The sequence below is a fragment of the Taurulus bubalis genome (genome assembly GCF_910589615.1).
Source record: "Taurulus bubalis genome assembly, chromosome: 16".
NCBI lineage: Eukaryota > Metazoa > Chordata > Actinopteri > Perciformes > Cottidae > Taurulus > Taurulus bubalis.
The window spans coordinates 2,760,610-2,784,637 of record NC_136604.1 but is presented as its reverse complement, the minus strand read 5'-3'; the positions used below and the strand labels follow the sequence as shown (position 1 = coordinate 2,784,637).

General features: G+C 41.8%; 1 protein-coding gene across 1 annotated transcript in view; it reads right to left on the bottom strand.

The window, feature by feature from the left end:
* Positions 1 to 24,028, bottom strand: part of phf14 (PHD finger protein 14) — a gene marked incomplete at its 5' end in the record, with an annotated part of 78,145 nt that overhangs the window by 48,845 nt on the left and 5,272 nt on the right. Inside the window, 9 exons of the mRNA XM_079232409.1 lie at positions 1,594 to 1,725; positions 2,034 to 2,140; positions 7,606 to 7,701; positions 12,213 to 12,319; positions 13,341 to 13,611; positions 13,849 to 13,995; positions 15,712 to 15,849; positions 16,902 to 17,013; positions 17,813 to 17,972. Of these exons, the coding sequence (XP_079088535.1) occupies positions 1,594 to 1,725; positions 2,034 to 2,140; positions 7,606 to 7,701; positions 12,213 to 12,319; positions 13,341 to 13,611; positions 13,849 to 13,995; positions 15,712 to 15,849; positions 16,902 to 17,013; positions 17,813 to 17,972 (1,270 nt within the window). The remainder of the gene's footprint in view (positions 1 to 1,593; positions 1,726 to 2,033; positions 2,141 to 7,605; positions 7,702 to 12,212; positions 12,320 to 13,340; positions 13,612 to 13,848; positions 13,996 to 15,711; positions 15,850 to 16,901; positions 17,014 to 17,812; positions 17,973 to 24,028) is intronic.

Sequence of the window (24,028 nt, the reverse complement as noted above, 5' to 3'; positions counted from 1 at the left end):
AGTAAAAATGTCTATTAAGCGAGGGCGAATTATAACGCTATCATGATGGGTTCAGATACAATCTTGTAAAATGTAGTTTTGGCTAGACCTTGAATAAATGCAGTTGTTTGACGATTTTCACGGTAATATGAAATAGATAGAGAGGGAATTATGATCCGTCAATAAAAACAAATGTGATTTGTGATTAGAATATTGAAAGGTTAGTGCAGTCTCGGATGAGTTTGGGGAGAGACTTTTTACGAATCATTTGACAACTTAAATATTTAGAATTTCTAAAGGTATATTCTGACCAATGTTCCCTCTAATTTTTTTCAGCATTGAGCATTTTTTTTCTTCTTCTGAGCGCACATTTCAGCACTGTGAGCAATTCGCAACCACGCGACCTGCCGAAAATGACCACAAGCCTGCGTTAGCCATAGGGGATTCAAAGAGATGACAGCAAATGCATCAATATGTATACAAGGTTGATATTTATTCAATATCCTTTATAATGGCTGGACTTTGGGAACATTTTAATGATGGTGTTTTACCAGTCAGTTTAGTTGAACTTAAAGGATCTTTGTTGAACTTCAACAAGGGGAGGTTATGACTGGTTCACTGGTTAAGACAAGAAAAATACTAATGCAGTGCTTAACAATAATTACAGGCCTATTCCTAAAGGTAGCCTATATAAACAATTTAATAACTTCATATTCTTCATATTTAAATATGTCTGAAAGTTTCATCCTACCTGTGTCAGTTTGGACTATTTCATCTATCCACTCATGATTGAACGTTAGGCAGACCTTTTTCTGGGGCGCCTGCTCTGCCTTTCTTTTCGCCATGGAGGCCTATAACTGCTGGAGTAGGGCCCGTCAAGAGGAGCCTAAACAGCGCCGGCCCGAGCTCATGTGGCGCTCTGGGCGAGCTTCACTCCTGGCGCCCGGAGGAGGACAGCGGGGGTGGGGGGTGCTAACGGAGGCAGAGCGCTAGCAGAGGTACAGAGAGCGCATGCCGAGAAACGGGACGCTGATTGGCCAAGAAGACTCGACACATCAAAGATCTTATTATTGCGGAGATGGCTCACTCCTATCTCAGAAACACTGGCGCAAAAACATTTTTTAACCCCTGAAAAAAAACGCGCACAGCTTAAAGGGTACACTGATTCTGACCCATTATTTTGGGAGCCGGGACTGTGGAGAAATAACTTAGTCTGGAGTCTGGCTGTCAATTATCCTTCAGAGCAAGAACAACAAAAAATCTTAATTGGCTGAGAAAATGTTAAGTCTCTTGAATAGATCTGTGTGTTCAGATAACTCATAATATTTCTCTCTTTTTTAGTTGAATGCGTTTCTACTGCAGCTGCCCTTTCTTTTTCTCTTTCTTCCCTTTTCCTCTCATATTCAGTGCTGGATGATGTCATGAAGCAGCGGATGGAGGACCGGCGGAGCGGCACACTGAGTGTTCCTTCTGAGGAATCTTGAACTGCGTAACCTTCACTACCGGCTCTCCAGCCGTCTGCCTCCAACAACACACTCCTGACATTAACGGAGTCTACGTGGCCTTCAGGTCCCTAACCTCCAGGATGTATCCCCATCCCCCTGGTTCTCTCACCAGTAGCTGTTCTTGGTCTTCTTGGGCATGCGTGTGAGGGGTGGCTCCAGGCAGCCCAGGTGGTAGTACAGCTTGCAGGTGTCACACAGCACCAGCAGATGCTGGTCCTGGTTCTTCTTACAGATGCCACAACTGCAGGAAAACATGTGAAGTAATGCGTGAGAAAAGATCGGTCACTGGTTATTTGGCAGGAAAAGCAGGGTTTTGAGAAACCGTGTGACAGAAGAGTCCCATGTGTTTTAGATTTAACACACACACTCAACCCTAAATGGTCTAAAAACAATGATGGGCTGCAGTGCAACACATGTTTTTGCCTCTGGCATTCGATGATATTTAAAACAACTGCACCCTAGTTTCACTATATTTACTTTATCATTTAACCTTCATCTTTAATCCTTCCTATTTGTTGCTTAGCATCTCTCAGGACACCGTGAGTTCACCTGTAGAGGATTGCTGGCAGGCTGGATGATTTCCCTGGGGATCCTCCCTCCTTCTTGCTGGGCTTCCTCTCTTTTGGGGCTTTCAGAACAGCTGGGGTGTTCAGTTTCTGCCAAAAAAAGATGCAGACGTGTGTTCATGTTACACCTATGAGCAGAAACATTTCTTCCCCAAAACAGTGACCCTGTCCCGGCTTCACCCAGAGCCTGTCCTCCTGCTAACCCACAGAACACGCCGTTTCCACACGGATTGTCACTTTATGAAGGAAGTGGTTCTACTCAAAACTGTCAACACTGGAGTTGCTGGATCTTTTTAGAATAAAGTTAGAAAAGTTGCTGCTGCTGAATCGTATAGCTTGACATCACACCTTCATTTATGGGCTCACACTTGCGAATGTAATAGTGTTTGTAACAGAGATTATGTGTTTAAAAAATGACCAGTCATTTTGGACATAATAATAATAATAATAATAATAATAATAATAGGAACTGGACACCCTTCCCATATTCTCATTTATTATTTGTATTGTTTGTTAATTGTTTTGTTTATTCATCACATGGCATATGTTCATCTGCAATAGAAACTGTTTGTAATGTTTGGTTACACTGAGTGAAGCTCACGTCAGTCAGCTGAAGAGTCCTTGTGGGAATGTTACGCTTTCTTCATTCCATAGAACCAACAGCCTGAAGTATGCAGTTACTTTGATGACGTGCATGTATTTCTGTGCTTTCAGGCGGGTTAAAGTGGTGGAAAAACTGTACAAAACGACACAAATGTATCATAACTGGAAGAGTAACGGACTATCAGGAATGAAGATAGTTTATATGGACTTTTGCGAGTAGAATGCAACGAGGTGTCTGGGGACCGAGAGCCAGTAACCACCTGTAGCCGGTGAGAATGAGAGGTGTGTTAATGTGCAGAGTGTCGGCAGCTTAAATGAAGTTGTTAGAGTAACAGTGGAAGCTGCATGTTGTGTGCAACTGTATTTAAGATAGAAGGAGAATGTTCATTATTTAGTCGACCAGTATGTGCCTGCGTCGTCTACGTTGTCTACGTTGTGCATTTTCTGCTTTCAGAGAAGTAAATACGTTCTTTCAAACTTATGCACGCCTGGAAGTCCCTTCCTGTGTCCAAGTGCAACGCTTACATCACCCGTGTGAATAAGGAGCAGACACAGACACTCAGTGGTGGAAACATTATTCTGATCTTTTACTTAAAAAGGACCATGAAGTCACTGTACACCATGACGAGAACTCCACAGCAACCCTGAGATTGAGACTCAATCCATTAATATCAGATTTAGTTTTTCCATATTTTTCCTAAATTTAATAGAATGTTAAATTCTGTCACTTAAACTGATTGTGTTTTTTTTGGCAGAAGCTGAGTGCTTTCAATCTTTTTAGAAAGTCTGTTCGTCCAATCAGTTTTAGGAAGAGTTCATGTTGTTGATAAGGAGAAAACTGTTTATCATCCACTGCACCCGTAGAATGAAAAGTAAAATTGTAGGCTATAGTTGTATTACCAGCAAGTGACACTTTATTGATCCCTTGCTTTGCGATTGCTGAGAGTTTACACAGTCCAAATAAAGTGTTAGCCAAAGCAGAGCCGTGAAAGTTCCCTCCCAGCAGAGTTGAGAGGGGAACCTCTTGTATGTGCAGGTGAAAAGCAGCCAGTTTATTCTCCCATGTATCTCAGGTGCATTGCTGCCACGCAGGTTAATTAGAAAACTTATCTCGTAGGGGCTGAGTTTGTCACTAAACAGACAAGGTTTCCCCCGAGGAAGCTCTAATCTGGGCGAGCTCGCTCCGCCTGCAGCGCCGGGGGAGCGTCCCCGCAGGGAGGCCTGATAGATGGGCCGCAGCACACGGGGCTGCTGGGCTATCTCCTCCACCCGCAGGCTGCCCGCATCCGGCCACGAGGACGGTGCTCTGCTGCTGATACGGAGCAGCTTCAACATTGTTAACATGCTTTCTCAGACAGATGAAGATGTTTAGAAGGTCCAGATTATAAATCGGGAGTTGAAACAGGCAGGCGCACAGAACCGCTTGAGGCCGGCTGGCTTCCTGCTACACTGCTGTGTCCTCGGAGAAACCGGAGACATCACAGAGCAGCAGCAGCCTGGGATACTTTCTGTTTCTGAGCTGAATAGGAATTTTACATTTATTACATAGAATAATCGATTAGATTTAGTTAGATTAATCAGAATGATCTTTATTTCAACTGATAACAAATATATATATAGTCAGGTGGTATCTATGTATATATGTGTTAAATTATGTTTTACAAAGGAAATCCTTTGTAAAAGCCTAAACACACACACACACACACACACACACACACACACACACACACACACACACACACACACACACGATTAGAACGAAACAAGCTGCGCCCCATGTAATACCTCAATATTGATATCTGGACTATATTGCCAGGTGAGATTTTAAATAATCATTGGTAATGTGCATATAATGACTTATTGAGTAAAGAAAAATAATAGTGAGTTCAGAAAATCTGATCACTTTACTGTAATGCAGCCTTTAAAACAAGTAAAAAACAACACTTATGCCATATTACATTATGACTATGTCCAAAAACCTAGGGGGATTTCTAGTCTCATATCATCATATTGACATAATACTGATATATTGACACCGTTGCCATATTGTTGTTAAGCGCAAATTTGCAACACTTCAAGACAAACATCCGCCTTAGTTTGCAATCATACTCATTTTCAGCTTCCCAAATTATGACAATTTGCTGCTTTTCCCTGTTTTCTACGATTATATGCATAATAATTAAACATATTCCGTTTTTGTAAAATCACAGATTAATATTCAATATTGGAAATAATCGTGACCTGCACCCTGTGTTTTTTATATTATTAGTTTTTCTTTTCTCGAAACATTCACTACTGAAGTCAACTGAACAGTACATTATTCTTTTTGTTGGATGGGAAAGTTTAAAATGTAATAATCTATTCGCTATAATGAATACATTATCTTTTGATAACACTCAGCTTCAACGTCATTCAGAGATGGGTATCTATTCCTTTTGGTTTTATAAAATTCATTTAATTTCATGCAATACTGTGCTTGTGACTTTTGTGCAATTCCTGTTCATATTGTTTCATAATCACATTTCATTCCGCATACTATACTATATGATTCTAGTTTGGAGAAAGTAAAAGTATGTTCTGGTACAGCATGCTGTGGTTAGTTTAGGAGTTGTTTTTCTTCAGTTTCATTCTCTCTCTTGTTTTGCCTTTTTGGTTTAAGCCTTAAAGCAGAGAACGCTACCTAAACTAACAGACACTTCAACTCTCGTGACTCAGAGGCCAAAGAATTTATTGAGGATTGTTTTAGTGCAGCTATGCACTCCAAGGCCTCCAAAGGTTCAATGCTGGGGGAAATAGTGGAAGTGTGCACTGCAGGAGGAAAACAAACAAATCCATTGTGTCAGCCTTATGCCGCGTTCACAAAAGAGTTGCCAATTTTCGCGGTGACGACGCGCGGAGCTTCTCAACGCTGATTGGCTTTCGCAACTCAGAGTCGGGCGAAAAAGCACATTTTTGCAGCGCTTTTTCGCAACTCTTTTGGTGTGAACGCGGTCAGCGATAGTCTGGGACTCTTGGTCGCCCTCAGTGCCCTGTGGAACCAGTTTTAGTCCTCTTTGATTACACATATAGTTAGGGCTATTATTATTATTATTATTATTATTATTATTAGTGTTACTACTGCTATTGCTTCTGTCATTATACATATCACTTCTATCATATGGATCGGCTATGTCATAATTGTATTATGTTGTTCATTCTGTACACAACATACATCACACTGCTGTCCATCTGGGAGAGGGATCCCTCCTCTGTTGCTCTCCCTGAGGTGTCTTCTTCTTCTTCTTCTTCTTCTTCTTTCCCACTAAAGGGTTTTTCCTGAACCGATGTGAGGTCCCGGGACAGAGGAGGTATAATGCTGTACAGATTGTACATTTGTGATTTTCAGATGCTAATAGAAATAAATGCATATCTGCTTGCAGGCCAAGTTGGCAATTATATTTCCGTTGATGAACACTGAACTGGACTACACTGTAACCCTTATGTCCGATATAATATCTGCTGCCCAGTAGCTGTTTGTGCCTCATGGCATTTTAAAGTGGCTGGTGGCAAACGTCTTGTGAGTCTCTTGTGAAGTTGCCAGAAGCGTCAGGGACAAAACCTCTGACTGTGAACTGGAAGAGGGATGAGAGTCCCGGTTGGGGACATCAATAATTTCTGCAAATGCACAGGCAGGATGACAAATAGGAGATGAGAATGTGTCAGATAGATGACACAAAAGCATGCAGTGCTGTGACTGATGTTGCTACTTAAATCGTACGTGTTCATAATTAGGTGATTTATGGTGGTCGTTGCAGATTCACTGCCATTAGCATCGTTCAACCATTTATCCACACAGCTCATACGCTCAACGGCCATACTTTTAATAAGGCTTTTTATGGCTTTAGCTGGTACTTATATACATAAAAACCCTGAAGGAGTGCCAGGCACCACAGTGGAAATGAAGAATAATAGTTTTAGGGTAAGGGTCAGAGTTAACAGCTTCCTCTGATCTCAGAGGTCAAAGACACTCGTGATTGCTATGAGTAAGTAGAAAATACTGCCGAAAGATATTATGGACAACCAAAAATGCATAAAAAGCCAGAAAGAGTCATTAAAAAATGTAAGGGGAACTGTTAAATATCGCAATTTTTGGTGTCACAGTTTTTTTTCTGTAAATATTTATATTTTCCTGAATTGGTACTTGTATTTGAATAAAATTTAAATTAAATCTTGTTTTAGTTGTTGATAACTGATCATTTTACAAAGTGTGATTATATGTGTTTACCAATATTTCAATCATGAACAATTGAATGAGTAACTGTCTGATATTTGCTTTGCTGTGGGGGTGTGAACCTGTTTTGCATTAAATATATATATATATATACACATTACCATTTTGATTCATCGGGATCATACATTTCATGCTGTATATTTTACACCAGACCCTTTTGGGCACCATATTCATGTGCCACAAAGTGTTAAATAAAACCAGATTCAGTGTTATCACAACATCAACACCTGAATGCTGCAGCAGTCACAGGAATGCTGTATGTCCCCCCCAAAGAAAAAACAAAGCTCTCAGTCTATTTTTGTAGATTGCAGTTCACATTCATTAAAAAACCCATCAGCCATAGTGGCACATCTTGGCAATTGGTTACCATAGGAACGGGAAGCGGGAGACGGCTTTTACTTCCCCACAGTCAGGTCTGACTTCATGGCGAATGACAGGTCAATCAGTTAGTGCAAAGTGAAAGGATTTTTATAAAAAGCAGGGTTATTACAGACCGCACAGTCGGTAATAACCCCGCTGGCTGCGCAGGTCCCAATCTGATTAACTCTCCATCGCAAATCAGTGCTACGCTAAAAAATGAATTCTACCAACAGGAGTGCTCCGTAAGCGTTGATCTGTGTGTGGAGAGCAGGACAGAGAAGGGAGGAGATGGAGCGTGAAGAGGCAGTGATGGTGGAGGTACCTGGCCCAGGATGCCGCCCAGCAGAGTCCACATGGCCTGGCCGTCGCTCCGCAGCTCTCCGTTCACGTTGAGCAGCTCCTTCAGGGACTCGCACAGCTGAGGAGAGGAGACACCGTGAGGCTGGGACACCACCGACCAACACACTCAGACTTCATTAAGCATATCAAAACAGAGAATTGTATTACATTTCATAGTATAAGATATGCTTTTCAGTTATAGCCCGTTGTGAACCTGCTGCCTTGAGGGAAAAGTCTTTGAAATATTCCTCATCTTTAATAATAACAACTGTTTACCAGAGTTGCCAGTTGACAACATCCGATATTCAGTAAAAAAATATGTGAGCAGTAGATCTTCTACTGACTGTTCTCAATGAATGAAAACATTTGTGTTTTTTTTCACAGTGGACCAAACTCCCACCGAACCATGATGTCTGTGTGTGTCTCTGTTACAGCCCTACTTATAATACATCTGTGTGTGTATCTCTGTTACAGCCCTACTTATAATACATCTGTGTGTGTATCTCTGTTACAGCCCTACTTATAATACATCTGTGTGTCTCTGTTACAGCCCTACTTATAATACATCTGTGTGTCTCTGTTACAGCCCTACTTATAATACATCTGTGTGTGTGTCTCTGTTACAGCCCTACTTATAATACATCTGTGTGTGTGTCTCTGTTACAGCCCTACTTATAATACATGTGTGTGTATCTCTGTTACAGCCCTACTTATAATACATCTGTGTGTCTCTGTTACAGCCCTACTTATAATACATGTGTGTGTGTCTCTGTTACAGCCCTACTTATAATACATCTGTGTGTCTCTGTTACAGCCCTACTTATAATACATCTGTGTGTCTCTGTTACAGCCCTACTTATAATACATCTGTGTGTGTATCTCTGTTACAGCCCTACTTATAATACATCTGTGTGTCTCTGTTACAGCCCTACTTATAATACATCTGTGTGTCTCTGTTACAGCCCTACTTATAATACATCTGTGTGTCTCTGTTACAGCCCTACTTATAATACATCTGTGTGTGTCTCTGTTACAGCCCTACTTATAATACATCTGTGTGTCTCTGTTACAGCCCTACTTATAATACATCTGTGTGTGTGTCTCTGTTACAGCCCTACTTATAATACATGTGTGTGTGTCTCTGTTACAGCCCTACTTATAATACATCTGTGTGTCTCTGTTACAGCCCTACTTATAATACATCTGTGTGTCTCTGTTACAGCCCTACTTATAATACATCTGTGTGTCTCTGTTACAGCCCTACTTATAATACATCTGTGTGTCTCTGTTACAGCCCTACTTATAATACATCTGTGTGTCTCTGTTACAGCCCTACTTATAATACATGTGTGTGTATCTCTGTTACAGCCCTACTTATAATACATCTGTGTGTCTCTGTTACAGCCCTACTTATAATACATCTGTGTGTGTCTGTTACAGCCCTACTTATAATACATCTGTGTGTCTCTGTTACAGCCCTACTTATAATACATCTGTGTGTCTCTGTTACAGCCCTACTTATAATACATGTGTGTGTCTCTGTTACAGCCCTACTTATAATACATCTGTGTGTCTCTGTTACAGCCCTACTTATAATACATCTGTGTGTCTCTGTTACAGCCCTACTTATAATACATCTGTGTGTGTATCTCTGTTACAGCCCTACTTATAATACATCTGTGTGTCTCTGTTACAGCCCTACTTATAATACATCTGTGTGTCTCTGTTACAGCCCTACTTATAATACATGTGTGTGTCTCTGTTACAGCCCTACTTATAATACATCTGTGTGTGTGTCTCTGTTACAGCCCTACTTATAATACATCTGTGTGTCTCTGTTACAGCCCTACTTATAATACATCTGTGTGTCTCTGTTACAGCCCTACTTATAATACATCTGTGTGTCTCTGTTACAGCCCTACTTATAATACATCTGTGTGTCTCTGTTACAGCCCTACTTATAATACATGTGTGTGTATCTCTGTTACAGCCCTACTTATAATACATCTGTGTGTCTCTGTTACAGCCCTACTTATAATACATGTGTGTGTATCTCTGTTACAGCCCTACTTATAATACATCTGTGTGTCTCTGTTACAGCCCTACTTATAATACATGTGTGTGTGTCTCTGTTACAGCCCTACTTATAATACATCTGTGTGTCTCTGTTACAGCCCTACTTATAATACATCTGTGTGTCTCTGTTACAGCCCTACTTATAATACATCTGTGTGTGTGTCTCTGTTACAGCCCTACTTATAATACATCTGTGTGTGTGTCTCTGTTACAGCCCTACTTATAATACATCTGTGTGTCTCTGTTACAGCCCTACTTATAATACATATGTGTGTGTATCTCTGTTAGTCAATTGGCTCAGTCACAAGGGTAGAACCAGACTGTGTATAAAAAGTCGACGTAGTCATCATGACGTCCCCCGTTGGTTTGTGGACCGATGAGTTCGGCGACTTCGCCGTCGCCATCTTGGATAACGGCTGTCACCATGTTGGTTTTTTTTCACAACCGACGAACGGAAGTGACCATATTTGGAATGTGGAGGAGCGACGTAGAGACGCTGTATACATCTCTGGTAGCCGCAGTAAGCCCCGCCCCTAAAGCATCCCCTGCTTTATGGTCTGTTTGACTCTAAATGACCATCATTTACTAAATGAACATCATGCTGTATTGAAGAAGACTTGAAACTAGAGATTGAGACATAAACTCATGTTTACAATGTTTACTGAGGGAATAAATCAAGACAGAAGTAGAGTCATTTATATAGACTTCTATACAACCAAACTTTTAGCAACCTGGGTAGAACAGTAGCCTTATACATGTTAGAATGTGCCGTCAACCTAACAGTTTAATATTCATATGATCTGCAAGAGTAGAACCTTGTGTCACAAAGTCAACCTTGCACTGGGCTCCACTGCTATATATCAGTCAAAGCCAAACTTGTAATGGCATTCCTCCACTGGCATTTCCTCCAAGGCCAAAGTCATGTAAAAGCAGCTCAGGCAGTGCAATTAGCAACACACACTCCATTAATAACGCTTAACACGCACGGCAGACGACTGAACGCAACATTAACTCTTGTGACTTTTACTCCGCTGCTGTGTTCCCTTCCTCGTGTTGACAGATGGACCGGCAGCCTCTGCAGAGGTCACATGTTTGAGTGCAGATGAGAGAAAGGCTCACACGGGATCTCCCCACGCAGCGTAGTGGCGCCATGTCTAATGTGGTGATACTGCACACGATAACACAAGATAAGCTCAACCTTGTCCAGAAGAAACCGAGGTAAGATGGCCGTCTATTTGGTAAAAGAATGACCAAACGCCGCTTGAAATTCACAAATCGATTGTGTTCTATTTGACAACTTCTCTCACTTAATCTAGCAGTTTCAAGTGAACACATACAGCAGCACTGGTGATGCTGACGCTGTTGCACTGCAGAGACCAGCAACCCAACAGGTAACAACACTATTAAAGCTTTAGACCATCCATAGCGAATGGTCTAGAGCAGAATAATGCCTCCTTTATACAGCCGCAAAATACTGCGCCAATGACCATGCTGACATGGATTGTGGTCCATGCTTACTACTCATTATATGAATACTTTCTGTCATATTCATTGAATTTTCTGTAACTCTGTTACGTTGTTCATTCTGGTCACATGACATCTATTGCTTCTGTCCATCCGGGAGAGGGATCCTCCTCTGTTGCTCTATGAAGGCATCTTCACTTTTTTCCCTGTGAAAGGGTTTTTACTATCTTTATTTGGGGAGTTGTTCCTGATCCGATGTGAGGTCCCGGGACAGGATGTTATGTGTATAGATTGTAAAGCCCTCCGAGGCAAATTTTGTATTGGTGATTTTGGGCTATATAAAATAAACTGAGGTGCAGTTAGTGACAGTGTGGGCTCCATGGAAGCTTTGACGGCTTGAAGAAGTCGGAGTGAGGGGGCGGGGCTTAGGGAAGAGTCCCTTTGGTAGAGATATGGGCGTTCCCCTCACAATGAACTGCCACAACTTCAGTCATACCCTAAATAATCCTCCAGCACCATAATCGGGTTAACATTTACATTTGTCCAATACTTTGTTTTATGACCAAATACCAAATTTAGGGCCAATTATCAAACCTTAGCACGCTAACACACTAAGATGGTGATCTTGGAATCAACACCAACACAGAACTGCTAGGATGACTGTGGATTCTTGCTAGAATTCCATTTTTCACCATGATTTTTTGCATTATATGTCTTTTAATCCGATTTTACTTACTTTAAACATAATTAATAAATAACATTAAAACTCCTTTCAAAATATAAATAAGCTAAAAGATAACCGAGCAATATACTTCAAGAGACACATTTTTTTTTCTTTAGCTTGATTTTTGAATGACACTGGTGGGTGGAGCCTATTACAGCAGTATCAGGTATTATCCAGAGGGGATCATTCTTTGTTCAAATAGTCTTGTTTGTGTAGTAACTTGTGTTGGAATAACTGCCTCACAATTCTGCTTATTTTACTGCAATACTGACGAAATGGAGCAGTTAAGCTCCGTGCAGCAGAGAGGTTAGGGTCGGGTTGCTCACCTTGTTGTACTCCACGTGCAGTTTTTCTTGCTCGCTCTCCAGCTTGTCTTTTAAGTTCTTCTGTTCAGAGATGTTGTCCTGGATCTGGATCATTCGCATGTTCCGCTCTGAATATCAATGGGACAAAAATCAATAGTACGATCACAATCTATATACACAGGAAAACGCACATGAGAGTGTACTGATGGCAGATAGGCCCTCTGCTGCAAGGTTACTGGAGAGGCATCGCACACATCTGGCATCACCAGCATTTATTTGGGGAGGAAAAAAAAAGCTTCCCGCAATGACTGAAGGGATATTGTGTGTTTTGAAGTGGGGTTGTACGATGTTCTCATCCAGAGTCAGTGTATTACTACCTCCAGTAGATGGCAGTTGGAGAAACCCAGTACTCCTGCTCGTTTATCCAAACTGGGGGTGTGCCGACCTAATATTACCACTGACTATGTATAACCTCACAAAACCCCACTTCAAAACACCCAAACTAAGCCTTTAACCATCCTGCATATATACACACAATATAGAGAAAAATGCAAAACCCTTTCAACTTTGTTCAAATTACAATCATGACACCGGATTTTGCACTTTGGATGTGAAAATAAGAGAATTAGAAGATTAGACGTTTCCTACTTTAAAATGTTGTTGATGCTCTAAATGCATATCTATGAATTCAAGTGCACGGACGGGGCCGCCATGAGAGGGACTGTCAGCGAACGTACAGATAAGCATCACGTTTTAAGCTCTTCCTCATGCGGCTCTGAAGGAGAACGGAAGAGGAGACGAAAAGGAGAGCCGTGCTGCTCGTGTCGCTGCTGCTTTTTGAATACAGGCGTTTGACTGTTGCGCATTTGACTGTTGTCCCAACGTCGATGCTGAAACAATACATCATGCAGCAATCCTACGAAATGCTTCACTAGAATCATGGTGCAGTAAGAATGGAAGGGAAATGGTTAACGGTTCTCAACTGGTTCTAAAACTCAGATCAGATAACTAGTATCTGGAAATACTCTCCACTCGCATTACTAGTAATGTATTTATTTATTTCCCTTTCAAAGAGATATATTCCTGCAATCTGAGAGGAAAAAACACAACAGCCTTGCAGCGACTGGAGCAGGATACGAGTTTCCTCACCCAGGTAGTAGTTGACGAAGTCGGCTGTGAGGGCGGGCTGCTTGTGCTTCCTGCGTCCGTCCAGGCTGGCGTTGGCGTCGGACGTGTCCACGGGGAAAATGTCGGTGCTGATGCCCATCAGCTCCGCTTTCCTCATCAGCTTCCTGATGGCCGAGGCACTAGAGGTCAGGGGTCGCGGCAGCTTCTCCCGGGGGACCCACGCCTGAGGCCGAGTGTTCCTGGACAGCTCCGCCTTGGCCCTGTACTGCTGCAGGCGGGTGGTGATTCGGGCCTGCGGTGGGATGGACACATCTTCACATACAGCTGTATACTGATAAACTCATTATATTCCTGCGCTAAACCTCATCATAATCATAATCCAGACCTAGTCTTCACCACTCCACTAAGGAAGTAAACATCAGCAGATTGTCCAAACAACGGGATATTTTTTCTTTGTAAAGTCACATTTGGAGAGAGGCACAAACATAAATGTTTAAACGCTGTTCTGACGTGAATGAATCAACAGTACCTGGGCTTCAGGAGTGAGCTGCTTCTCCCTCTCCTGCAGGGACACTTTGCAGTACGACTGTAAAGCCAGATAATTCTTCCTTTTCCACTTCCTGTCAAAGCGGTCAGCGTGCTGTTTGCAGTACGCAAAAAACGGATCGGCAATATCCTGAGGAAGCGGAAACACACGTATGCTTTAACAGTTGTATCAATAGGTAATGAATGGAAACACGCTCAGACCCCTTGCTTCCTCCCTCGGTCACAGGAGGAACGTTACAACAAGCAGAAGCAGGTTTTCTAGCTGCTGGCCTTCTGGAACCATTTAACCCAACTAGTTGCCTGGATGACATCAGCATGTTGACGGAAGCCTTTTTGTGGGCTTGAATGGATGAAGTGGTTTGCTGTGGGGAGGCACTTTTCTGGATGCTTATTGTGCAGAAGTAGGCGATGTCTGCCGCTTACATGAACTGCTCAGCAAAATCCCAGTTCTTTGTTTAAATACTTTCTCTAAACTTTAAGTATCGGCCCACGGTTACATGCCTCCGCCAACCAGTCAAGTTGCAGTTTACGTCTGTCCATCTATTTATCCTCTCAGACATCTGTGTGAAAGTGTCATGATTAGCATACAAAGCATTGAGTTCACAGTGAGCTTGACCTCCACATTCTAATCAGTTCATCCTTCAGTAGATGTTGTGCCAGATGTATTGAAATTCTCTCAAGGAGTTTCTGAGATATCGTGTTCATGAGAATGGACAGACGGACGGAAGTATGGCAAGACAACCTGGACACATACGCTCTACATATAGATATTATAAATTGATTCATTATTACGGATTTCTGTTAGCTTAGCTGGTTAGCTCAAACTTGACCTGGAGTTTCATCCATCCTCAAAAAATAGACGTCTTATGCATTTGCAGTGCTTTGTTCTGCTTGGAGAGGCTCTGTCAGAGCAGACACAGTGGAGCCTGCTTTGATGGACAGGACAGTTTTTGGACAGAACCAGAAGTGTCATATTATTTTGTTGGAACTCAGACTGTTTCTGTTGGCTTTTCCCTGTTTGTAGCTAAGAGCCGTGACTCAATACCCCGACTGATGATCAACTCACACTGTAGAGCCCGACATGTCATCTAGTTACATTAAAAGCTTCGAGTGAGGTTTTGGCCACAGTGAAGATGTTTTTGAAAGGCTAAACGCCAACAATCATGGATTGAAGAAGAATTTATTGTGAGATAAAAACCCATTGTGAATTTAAGTAACACCAATATTTTTTCAATAGACTTTTAGGCTTTACAAAACTCTGGTGATTTATTGGAAATATATGGATCACACAATCCCACGCAGCCACCACTGGAATCTACAAATTGTATAATATTAATGAAATATCGGTGTAGTCGGATCTTTCTCTGTGCAGAAATACCAGGTTAAAAAACAAAGAATAGACACGCAAACAAAAGATAACCTGCACCGCATTCAAATTTTATTTAGAATTGTAATGCCAGAGTTATGAATGAAGCATCAAGTGCTTTGAACTATTCGGTAGAGTCCCATCTCCTTTTGTCAAAATATGTTTACTGTCTCTGTGAGGTAAAGAATACATTTGTTTAGTTAAACATACAAAGAAAAAAAACATCTTCATAGCTGAAAATCATATGTAAACTGTAAGTCATAGGTAAATTGTAAATATGGTAATTGAAGAACTTAACCGTGACCATGTGGTGTGATGCGAACGCAGACAAGCTGTTGTACAAGATGCACAGTGCATGTTGTGTCTGCCTCATGAAACCTCAACTCTTTAAGCGGTTGCTAACCCTGACAGTTGCCAAGCAGCACGTTACCTAAAATGTGGATTTGAGTTTTTCCCCCTTCAGAAAGGTGAAGTACTCACCTCCTCTGCTGCGGCCTCAGACAGGAGCCCCTCCCTCTGAGCACAGGTGACATGGAAATAGGAGCGACACATCCCTGCATCACAGCTGATGCACACACCGGTCCGGGCAAAGCGTGCGTCCTCACAGAAGCTGCACTCCTAACGCAACACAAGACAACAGGGAGACTTCAGGCTGGAGCTGCAGCCAGGAGAAAACACACTCTGCTTTCTTTTAGCTATCACCACAGAGGTAACGTTACTGCTACATTCAGCGCAAGGCCTTTTGGACTGGAGGCCCTTAGAAAAGCACAGATGTAATTAAATGAAGGATGGCTGAATTCCAGTTGAGCTGCTTTGATTTAAGGGTTCAGATATTGTGCATGCATTGTCACTCACACCTACAATGAACATGAACATTATTAGTTATTAGTAACACCGGGCACTTTCCTACAAGAACAAGTCCAAATGTCTTCTGTGAGAATGGCCTGCTATTACACTACGTGACACTTGAAATGCAAACACAACTATCTGTAGCTCTTCCACTTCAACCCACATGACAGTTTTCATCGCTCACAAATAAACGGACAGCCGCTTTCATCTGATACTCGTCAGCCGACAGTTCAGCTTCATCTCGTTCTTCAAACAAGAGATCAACTGCATTTAGTGATTTTAAGTGTTTTTAGCATTTCTGCTTCACCTGAGCATGGAAGCCAAATTTATGTCAATGTGATGAAAATAAATATATCCTGTACATCCCAATCATGAAGACTTTCTTAAAATGAAAACTTTGTATCACAAAGTAATGAGAAACATTCTCAAATCAATACATTTTCTTAATTTAATATCTCAAAATGACAAGAAACTCTCAAAATAAAGACTTAGTCTCTGAAAATTAAAATAATATTTCTCAAAATACAAACCCAATATCTAAAAATAACACACACACATAAGTATAGATAATAGCTTAGATGATCTTTCTTTTTATCAGCCATGACCTGAGGCTTCAGATCACTGCTGTATCGTCACTTTAAAGCCTTTAACTGACTCTTGAAACCCGTTCAGGGCTCCAACTCCTCGAGTACTTCAACCATCATGCAAAGCCTTCCTGAAACGCTAATAAAAAACACAGTGAACTCTGCAACATGTGGAACATGTGACATGAACAGGAATGTATAATCCCAGCTGCATACATATGGAAAAAGAGTACTTGCCTTGGCCCCGTATTTTGAATAATTCATCTCTGTGAGAGTCACTGGTCGTAGTTTATCGATGTCTCCAAAAGCCACGCCGGGAACGTAGAGTGCACAGACCACATGCACCCATCTAAAGGTGAAGAGGAAGAGAATCTAACTGATTTGTTGTCAATCAACAGAAAAACAACTAAAACACATTAGTATGAAAACCCTGTGCTAGTTTTAAAATGGTGACATTTAAAATGTATTGATTTCCAGTCACTGATTTCGAGCAACGCCATCAAATTGATTAAAATCTATGGCTGTGCTTATTTTTGCATTTAGTACAGTGGATTAGTGCAGACAATAAGAAACTTCATATCATCAAACGGCTGCAGTGAGTCGCTCAGACACTTCAAAAAGAAATGGATTCATAGATTTATGTAGCCCCAGACTCTAGCTGTGGTTGGTGTGACACAATTTCAAATGCGGACTTTAGGGAAGAGAATCCAAAGTCCAATATAAAGATATCCATCTCTAGCAAGCAACCGCTTCACAGTTTAATTTGCTGTGTTTTTCATGCTCTAGTGAAGTAGTAAATTCGGGTGCAGCCTGGCTGAGGAGCACTATCAGCGATAACGTGGCTGAAGTCTCCACGCTTCACATAACACACTCTTTTCTCTCACTCCTTTTCTTTCTCTATCTCTTCTCCTCCCTCCATCCTCTTCTCTCGCTCCTCTGCCAGTTCTCTCTCTCCCGCCTCCTTAATCCAACTTATTTTTCTCTCCACTGCTGAGTATACTGTATGTACAATTTAGCTTGTACGTATATTTCCTTCAGCATTTCAAGCGACTGAGGTCATTGGGCATTATTTGTCTCTGAACACGTTCCACTCGCTGCCTCTCATAAATGGCGGCTGACCACCGGGTTAATGCGTTATTGTATCCCACCTCCCGGCGTCCGTCTCTTTGAAGATGCCGTCCTGGTTGGGGCACAGCTCACAGCTGGGAGTCACTCCGTTCTTGCAGGCGTCGCAGAACCACGGCTCTGTCGAATTCTCTGAGGCAGAGCTCATAATGGAGTCGCTCTCGCCGTCCACGCCGTAGCATCCTGGAAACACAGAAGAGATGATGATGTTAATACTGCGTCCACCGAGAAGCAGAGGACATGCAGTCTGTGAGCTTCCAGGGGCTCCAGCTGAGAGCCACTGAAAACCTCAAGCTCATTTTAAATAATTTATTTACTGTTATCTATGAAGTTTATTACTTCCAAACATGATTGTAATCACTCCATTTAAATGCAATTTGCAGTAATTAAAGGACCAATGGTTAAAGTTAGTTGTAGACAAAACCTCTTTATTCAGAGGTAAAACTGACAATGAATGCACCTGAATTGTTGGTATTAACAATAAATGTGCCCAATAGAAAGACAAGACGCTATGTCAAAGATGAAATAGGAAGTGGATCTAAAAAGTAAGTAAACTATGATGATTGTTTTCCATAAAAAAATGTTCAATCATATTCGTTGTCTCTTCCATAAAAGATAACGACTGAAGGCTAACGACCTTTACGACCTCTCCAACCGTCTGACTGTTCATCTTTCTTGCCCTGTCAGACTTCCAATAACAATGTGGCCACATTCTATATTTTAGCTCTCAGCAATTAACATGTTGAGTACAAGGTAATAACCACAAATGATGACCAAATCTACAAAAACAAGAACTAGGTGGTAATAAAATGGAATTCAGATAAGTGGAAGAAATATTGGAAATAATACAAAACCCCTTTTGTTTAATAATGTCGTCTATCACAACTCACATGGAGCAAGAACATTATTTATCAGAAACAAGTAATATTCATCTGCAAGTTTCCTCTCTCTGGAGGTTAAATATTCAAGAAACCCTTGCAATTGAATGGCATATTATTCCATCAATCATCAAGCCCAAATGGAAAGAGATAACATGGATGTGCATCTTACTTTCAAGTGCCTTTCAAGTAACTACACAAAGCCATGGAAGGGAAACGTAGACACACAAAAAGCACAACATGAATGCTGTTGTCGTTTGCTGCTCTGAGATCAGTCCTGAGCCACTGCTACAGAATGTAGGGGCAAACCAGAAACACTACATTGCTGGACTGTATGCCTGGGCTTCAATTGACTGGACACTGAACCACAGTGTGAATATAGTTGAATGAAATATTGGTCAATAATTGTACAGTACATGTAGTCATGTGGTTTGCTATTGTAACACTCTGGGAACCAAGTCGAAAGCAAAAAATATTAAATTAAAAATACTAAATAGACCTGGTTGGCTCCGGTTTCAAAGCTGTCAATCTACTGGCACTCTGCAGCACCACAAATTGAACATTTGATATGAAAAAGCGCCCCGGAGAAGCACGAAGCAGCCAAGCGAAAGCATTTTAATGTTGTCCTCTTAATTTTCTGAGGTTGCCTAAACAATTACTTGGCTGATGTGGTTTCTATGGCAGCTATTACACCAGGCAGACGTGCTCCTCGCTACCAATGAGGGCAGCAATCAGCACTTTGCCTCCGCTGGGGAGATAACACTAACTCCTAATTCAGTCAACTAGCCTTCAGGGCTTTTTGAGCAATGGGAAAGACTCGCAAATCAGAAACTCAATGCTCTGCATGCCCGTCACTGTGTGCCACACCGGGGAGTCGGGCGCCCATCGAAAGCAAACACTGTTTATTCAGAGCATTACTTTGTTTGGTGGGCGCATGTCCTTTTCTGATTGCGAGACCTTTGCGGTGTGTCACGGTGAATCACTCATTTTGAGCTCCTCCGGTGCTGGCGGGGCACATCTTACGTTTATACAGCCCACTAGATTTGGTTTCAGAGGCAGGATACACCAGTCAAGCTTCTGAGTATTACACTGGTGCAATTAAGTCGCAGCTGGAGTTTGTTGTGACCTTCAAAATGGGAAAACCACTGAGAATCTAACTACCCAAGATGTGAATGTAACTACTGCCCATTTTTCTTCCTCCATTTCCCCCCACAGCAGGTGGCGAGGACAGGAGGCTAAATCCTACCAGCTCCAATATATCTCTACTCAACGTTTATTTTCTTAAAGAAAGAGGTATTACTGGAGTAGCTTTGGTAACAGTTGGGCCCTTCATCCTTCCTGATTGGGCTTTGAACCGTGGAACTGAGGGCTGTGAACGACCACCATGCCGGTTTAACCGACTTATGGCTGAACCAGGGCACAAATCTCCGGTGTTCCTTTTGAACCAAGATACAAAGCTCAGACTGTTAAGCCACGGGTTGCTGGCTAATATGAGCTAAGCTGACAAAAAGTGATGACTACTGGATATCTTCATAATCCCTTAAGGAAAGATTATCCTTGTCAGGAATGACGAGCTTGGCAATAAAAAAAAGGGGGCCAGGTAGAGTTGACTGAACCAGGAACAGTACTTTAAACTGTATTGAGATTTAATAGAAAGAACTGCTTTCTTGCCTTTGCCAAAAGCCCCCTTGGTGTGGTTGCATCCAGCAGTGAGAATGAATGAAAGACAGTAAAGACAATGTTCCCATGGGTGGTTTTCCCACGGGATGGAAATAAAAGTGATGAGGACCTCACCTAAATGAAAACGGCAACTGATATTCAGACAACACATCGCAGTTGGCAGCAGTCTACTAGTATTCATCAATCCATCTACCTACCATATAATACAGATGAATGAGTGACCGATCAAGAGGAAAATGTGAATGAATGAGTGGAGAAAGATGATGAATGCAGACGTTTCCATACAAAGAACAAGGGTCATTGAAATGATGTGAATCCTATGTTACGGCCTTCGTAATCCTGATGCAACAGCAGCAACCTCTTCCTGGCATGCAGAGGTAGCAGAGCGATTTATAGAGCGAGGGGGAAGGTGGTCTTAGAATATGAAACGAGAAGAAAAACATTGGCATCAACCATGTCATGCTAACTTGTCAGAAAGGAGGCTAAAACCCTAGCATGGACATATTCACAGGGGTCCCTTGACCTCTCACCTCCAGACATGGGAATGAAACCAATGGGTTCTCTGGGTACCAACAGGTCTCGCCATTACAGACATGCCACCTTTATGCAAATTAAATGCAATTTGGGGCAGAAAACAAGCAGTAGTATAAATGTCATATTTTAACCTATTCTTAAAATAAAATGTTTTCTGCATACTGGGGGTCTTGAAACTGCATGAATTGGGGATGACTGGGGCTTTATCAATAAAGGGGATTCTGAGCAGTTTACAGAACAGAAGTCTTCGCCAACCAAACGCAGAAAAGTTATTATTTCATGCTTTCAGATGCGGTGCATTAGTTCTATGTGGCAAACACTGCTGACGCTGAGTAGTTCAAATTAAACAAATGAATCTTTCATCACTAACCTGTCAAAGTAAAATATCACAACTGGTTGATGACTGGTAGTTATAAATTATTCTCTTCTTTTTTCTTTTTTCAAATAGCCAAAAAACACTCACACATAAAATATGAGCTCAAAATAATCTTCAGTTTAGAGTGATTATTTTATCCCTCGGTGGCAAAGAGACAACTCAAGCGTTATTCCTCTGTGCTAAATGAAAATATATATTTGTTAGATGTTTTACGTATGTTTAAGTTTATGTTTGGAGTCTAGTACCACAGTCTCAGTATTAAGAGACACAGGGTTGGTTTATGTTATCCATGGGATTTGTTGATAATGACAAAAAACGTTTTTTTCCTCAAACTGAACAAATGAGTTGAGAATGCCATTTGTGGCAATCGCTTATGGTTACGGTACATTGAACTCCCATTTGAGTATAAAGTCAACATCACTTCCACTGGATCAGAAGAGGATGACAGCTTGATGGTGAGGAATTAACAACATTTACCTTTTCTTCAGTAACCTATCATAGACAGGAGAAATGTGTTGCACTTAAATGACAAAATAATAAAGGTTCTGGATGTTCAGACTCCTGAGTAGGGAGGGATATCGTTTGGGTTTTTTCCGATACCGGTGCTAAACCGATACTTTTAAAACGATACCGGTGCCTAAACGGTGCCTGAACCGATACTTTTTTATTGCCAAGGCAATTTTTTTTCTTCAAATTGAACAATATTATTAACTGTTTAAAGTATACTATAGATATAAATAAATAAGTACATACAAAACACGCTTCAAACTACAGCTTCAAACCTTTTAACTTCAAACTATAAAAATATATATTTAAAAAAAGAACAGACACCAGTCAATCAGGTGGCCTGATGGGACCGTGAGCAACAGAACTCAGACACTGTTGTCATTAATATCAACTGGAGAGATTTGTTCCATCAAGCCGAGGACGGACGTTCAAAAGCTCGTGCTCATGTCTCCAGCGATCTCTGTGTTTAAAGTATTTAAATCGGCTCAGGCACCGGAAGGAAGCACCGAAATCTGCGTTGCTTTTCGGTCCGGTAGGTACCGGACGTGTTGGAACCGGTGCCACTATGGCACCGGTTACCCAACCCTACTCCTGATTGGTATTTAGACTCAAAAGGCAAAAGAAAAGGGGACTGTCGTGCTACGGTAATGATGAGTGCCTGTACTCTGATCATCAGAAGGCCGGCTGGTGAGAACGGGACTCCTCTGTGTCGACGCTCGCTTTGACTTCTGCTCATTCCAGCGTTTTATGTGTGTGCGCCTACCTTTCATGTCTGAGAGGAGAGGAGGTGCAAAGAGAACAGAGAGAAGACGTCCAGCAGCAAGACCGACTCGTATGCCTCAAAGTCCTTCCTAGTTTGACCTTTTCCTGACCTTGAAGGTACTTTGTGATCCTTAAATGGTGTTATGAGCACAGCTTCATCTCCAGCATCAGGACTATCACTTATCCAGCTCGCCAAGCACTCAAATTAAAAGAATAAACCTGTCAATATACTGATTCTTAAATGTAGGGCAGGATTATGTGAGCATTATTTGTCTGTAGATCTATTAATCATTTACACAAGAGAATATGCCATTGCAGTGAATACACTATATCATTGCCCAGTGGAGGCACACAGGACATAGCTACAATTAAATAGGGCCCAAAAGTTATCCTTGAGGTACTTTGAACTACATGTTATCCATAAAGGGTGACTCATGCCTTACTGGTGTAAGGCATGAGTCACTCTAAGTCTTTATCAGTACTACACAATAAGTAGTTTACAGTGATGGTGAATAAACGGAATCCTCCTTCAATATATTTCGTCTTGTTCTCTTTTTTCCACCACTTACAAACTATTCTTTCTGAAGGACTCTAATGCTGCGTTCACATCAAAAGAGTTGCCAATTTTTGGCGCGAGTAGATTGCATGCAAAGTCAATGCACAGATGCGAATGCTTGCGAACAACGCAACTTTCCGCCGGATGGCGTCAATGGCACAAATAACGCGGGGAAAAAAGCGAATGAAGCGAATGAACCACATAAAGTCGAGCGAGTAACATCAGCCCCGCCATCAGAAGCTTTCCCTTGGGCGACTCTACCAGGAGTAGGCTTGCCACGGTAGTTGGTGTTACCAGGGTTACGGCATTCACCGGTTAGATTACTTGCCCTTCGCACTCCCCATCGTTTTGCATGTTTTCATAGAAATAAAACCGATTTAGTTCATTTTCACGCATCAGCACTCATCAAGGAAAAAAACTCAAATTTGTAAACTTCCAAGCGTGGTGCAGTTGAAGGTATGAGCTCACAGCACGGAGCAGCCGGAGACAGAGCTCACTCATCACGTCACCAGATGATGGAGGAACGGTTGGTGGCAAAGCCAAAAGCAAGAGTTCAGATTTAAGGGAACCTGATAACGCAACGATAAAAACATGCAGCTAATCTGGTCTGTTTTTCGAGGAGCCGAAACAGATGGAGCGAGGAAACATCTGTGAAAGCTCGACCGGAGACCGACACACAGCCATCCAACGTTAGAGACCACAGACGTCTCGTCTCCTCTTGTAAAACGTCCAGAGTAATTGGCAAAGCGCTTAGTCGTTAGATTCTGCGCTGTAAATCTCTAGGATAAGATCATATGTCTAGACAAAAAAACAACAGCTGAGTCACTGAATTAAACCTCTAATAGCTCACTAGATCTCTCCATTGCGAGCACAAGTACACGTGCACTGGAACACGGTTCCATCTTCTACTTCCCCAGACCATCATGTCCTTGGAGAAGGAGATAGG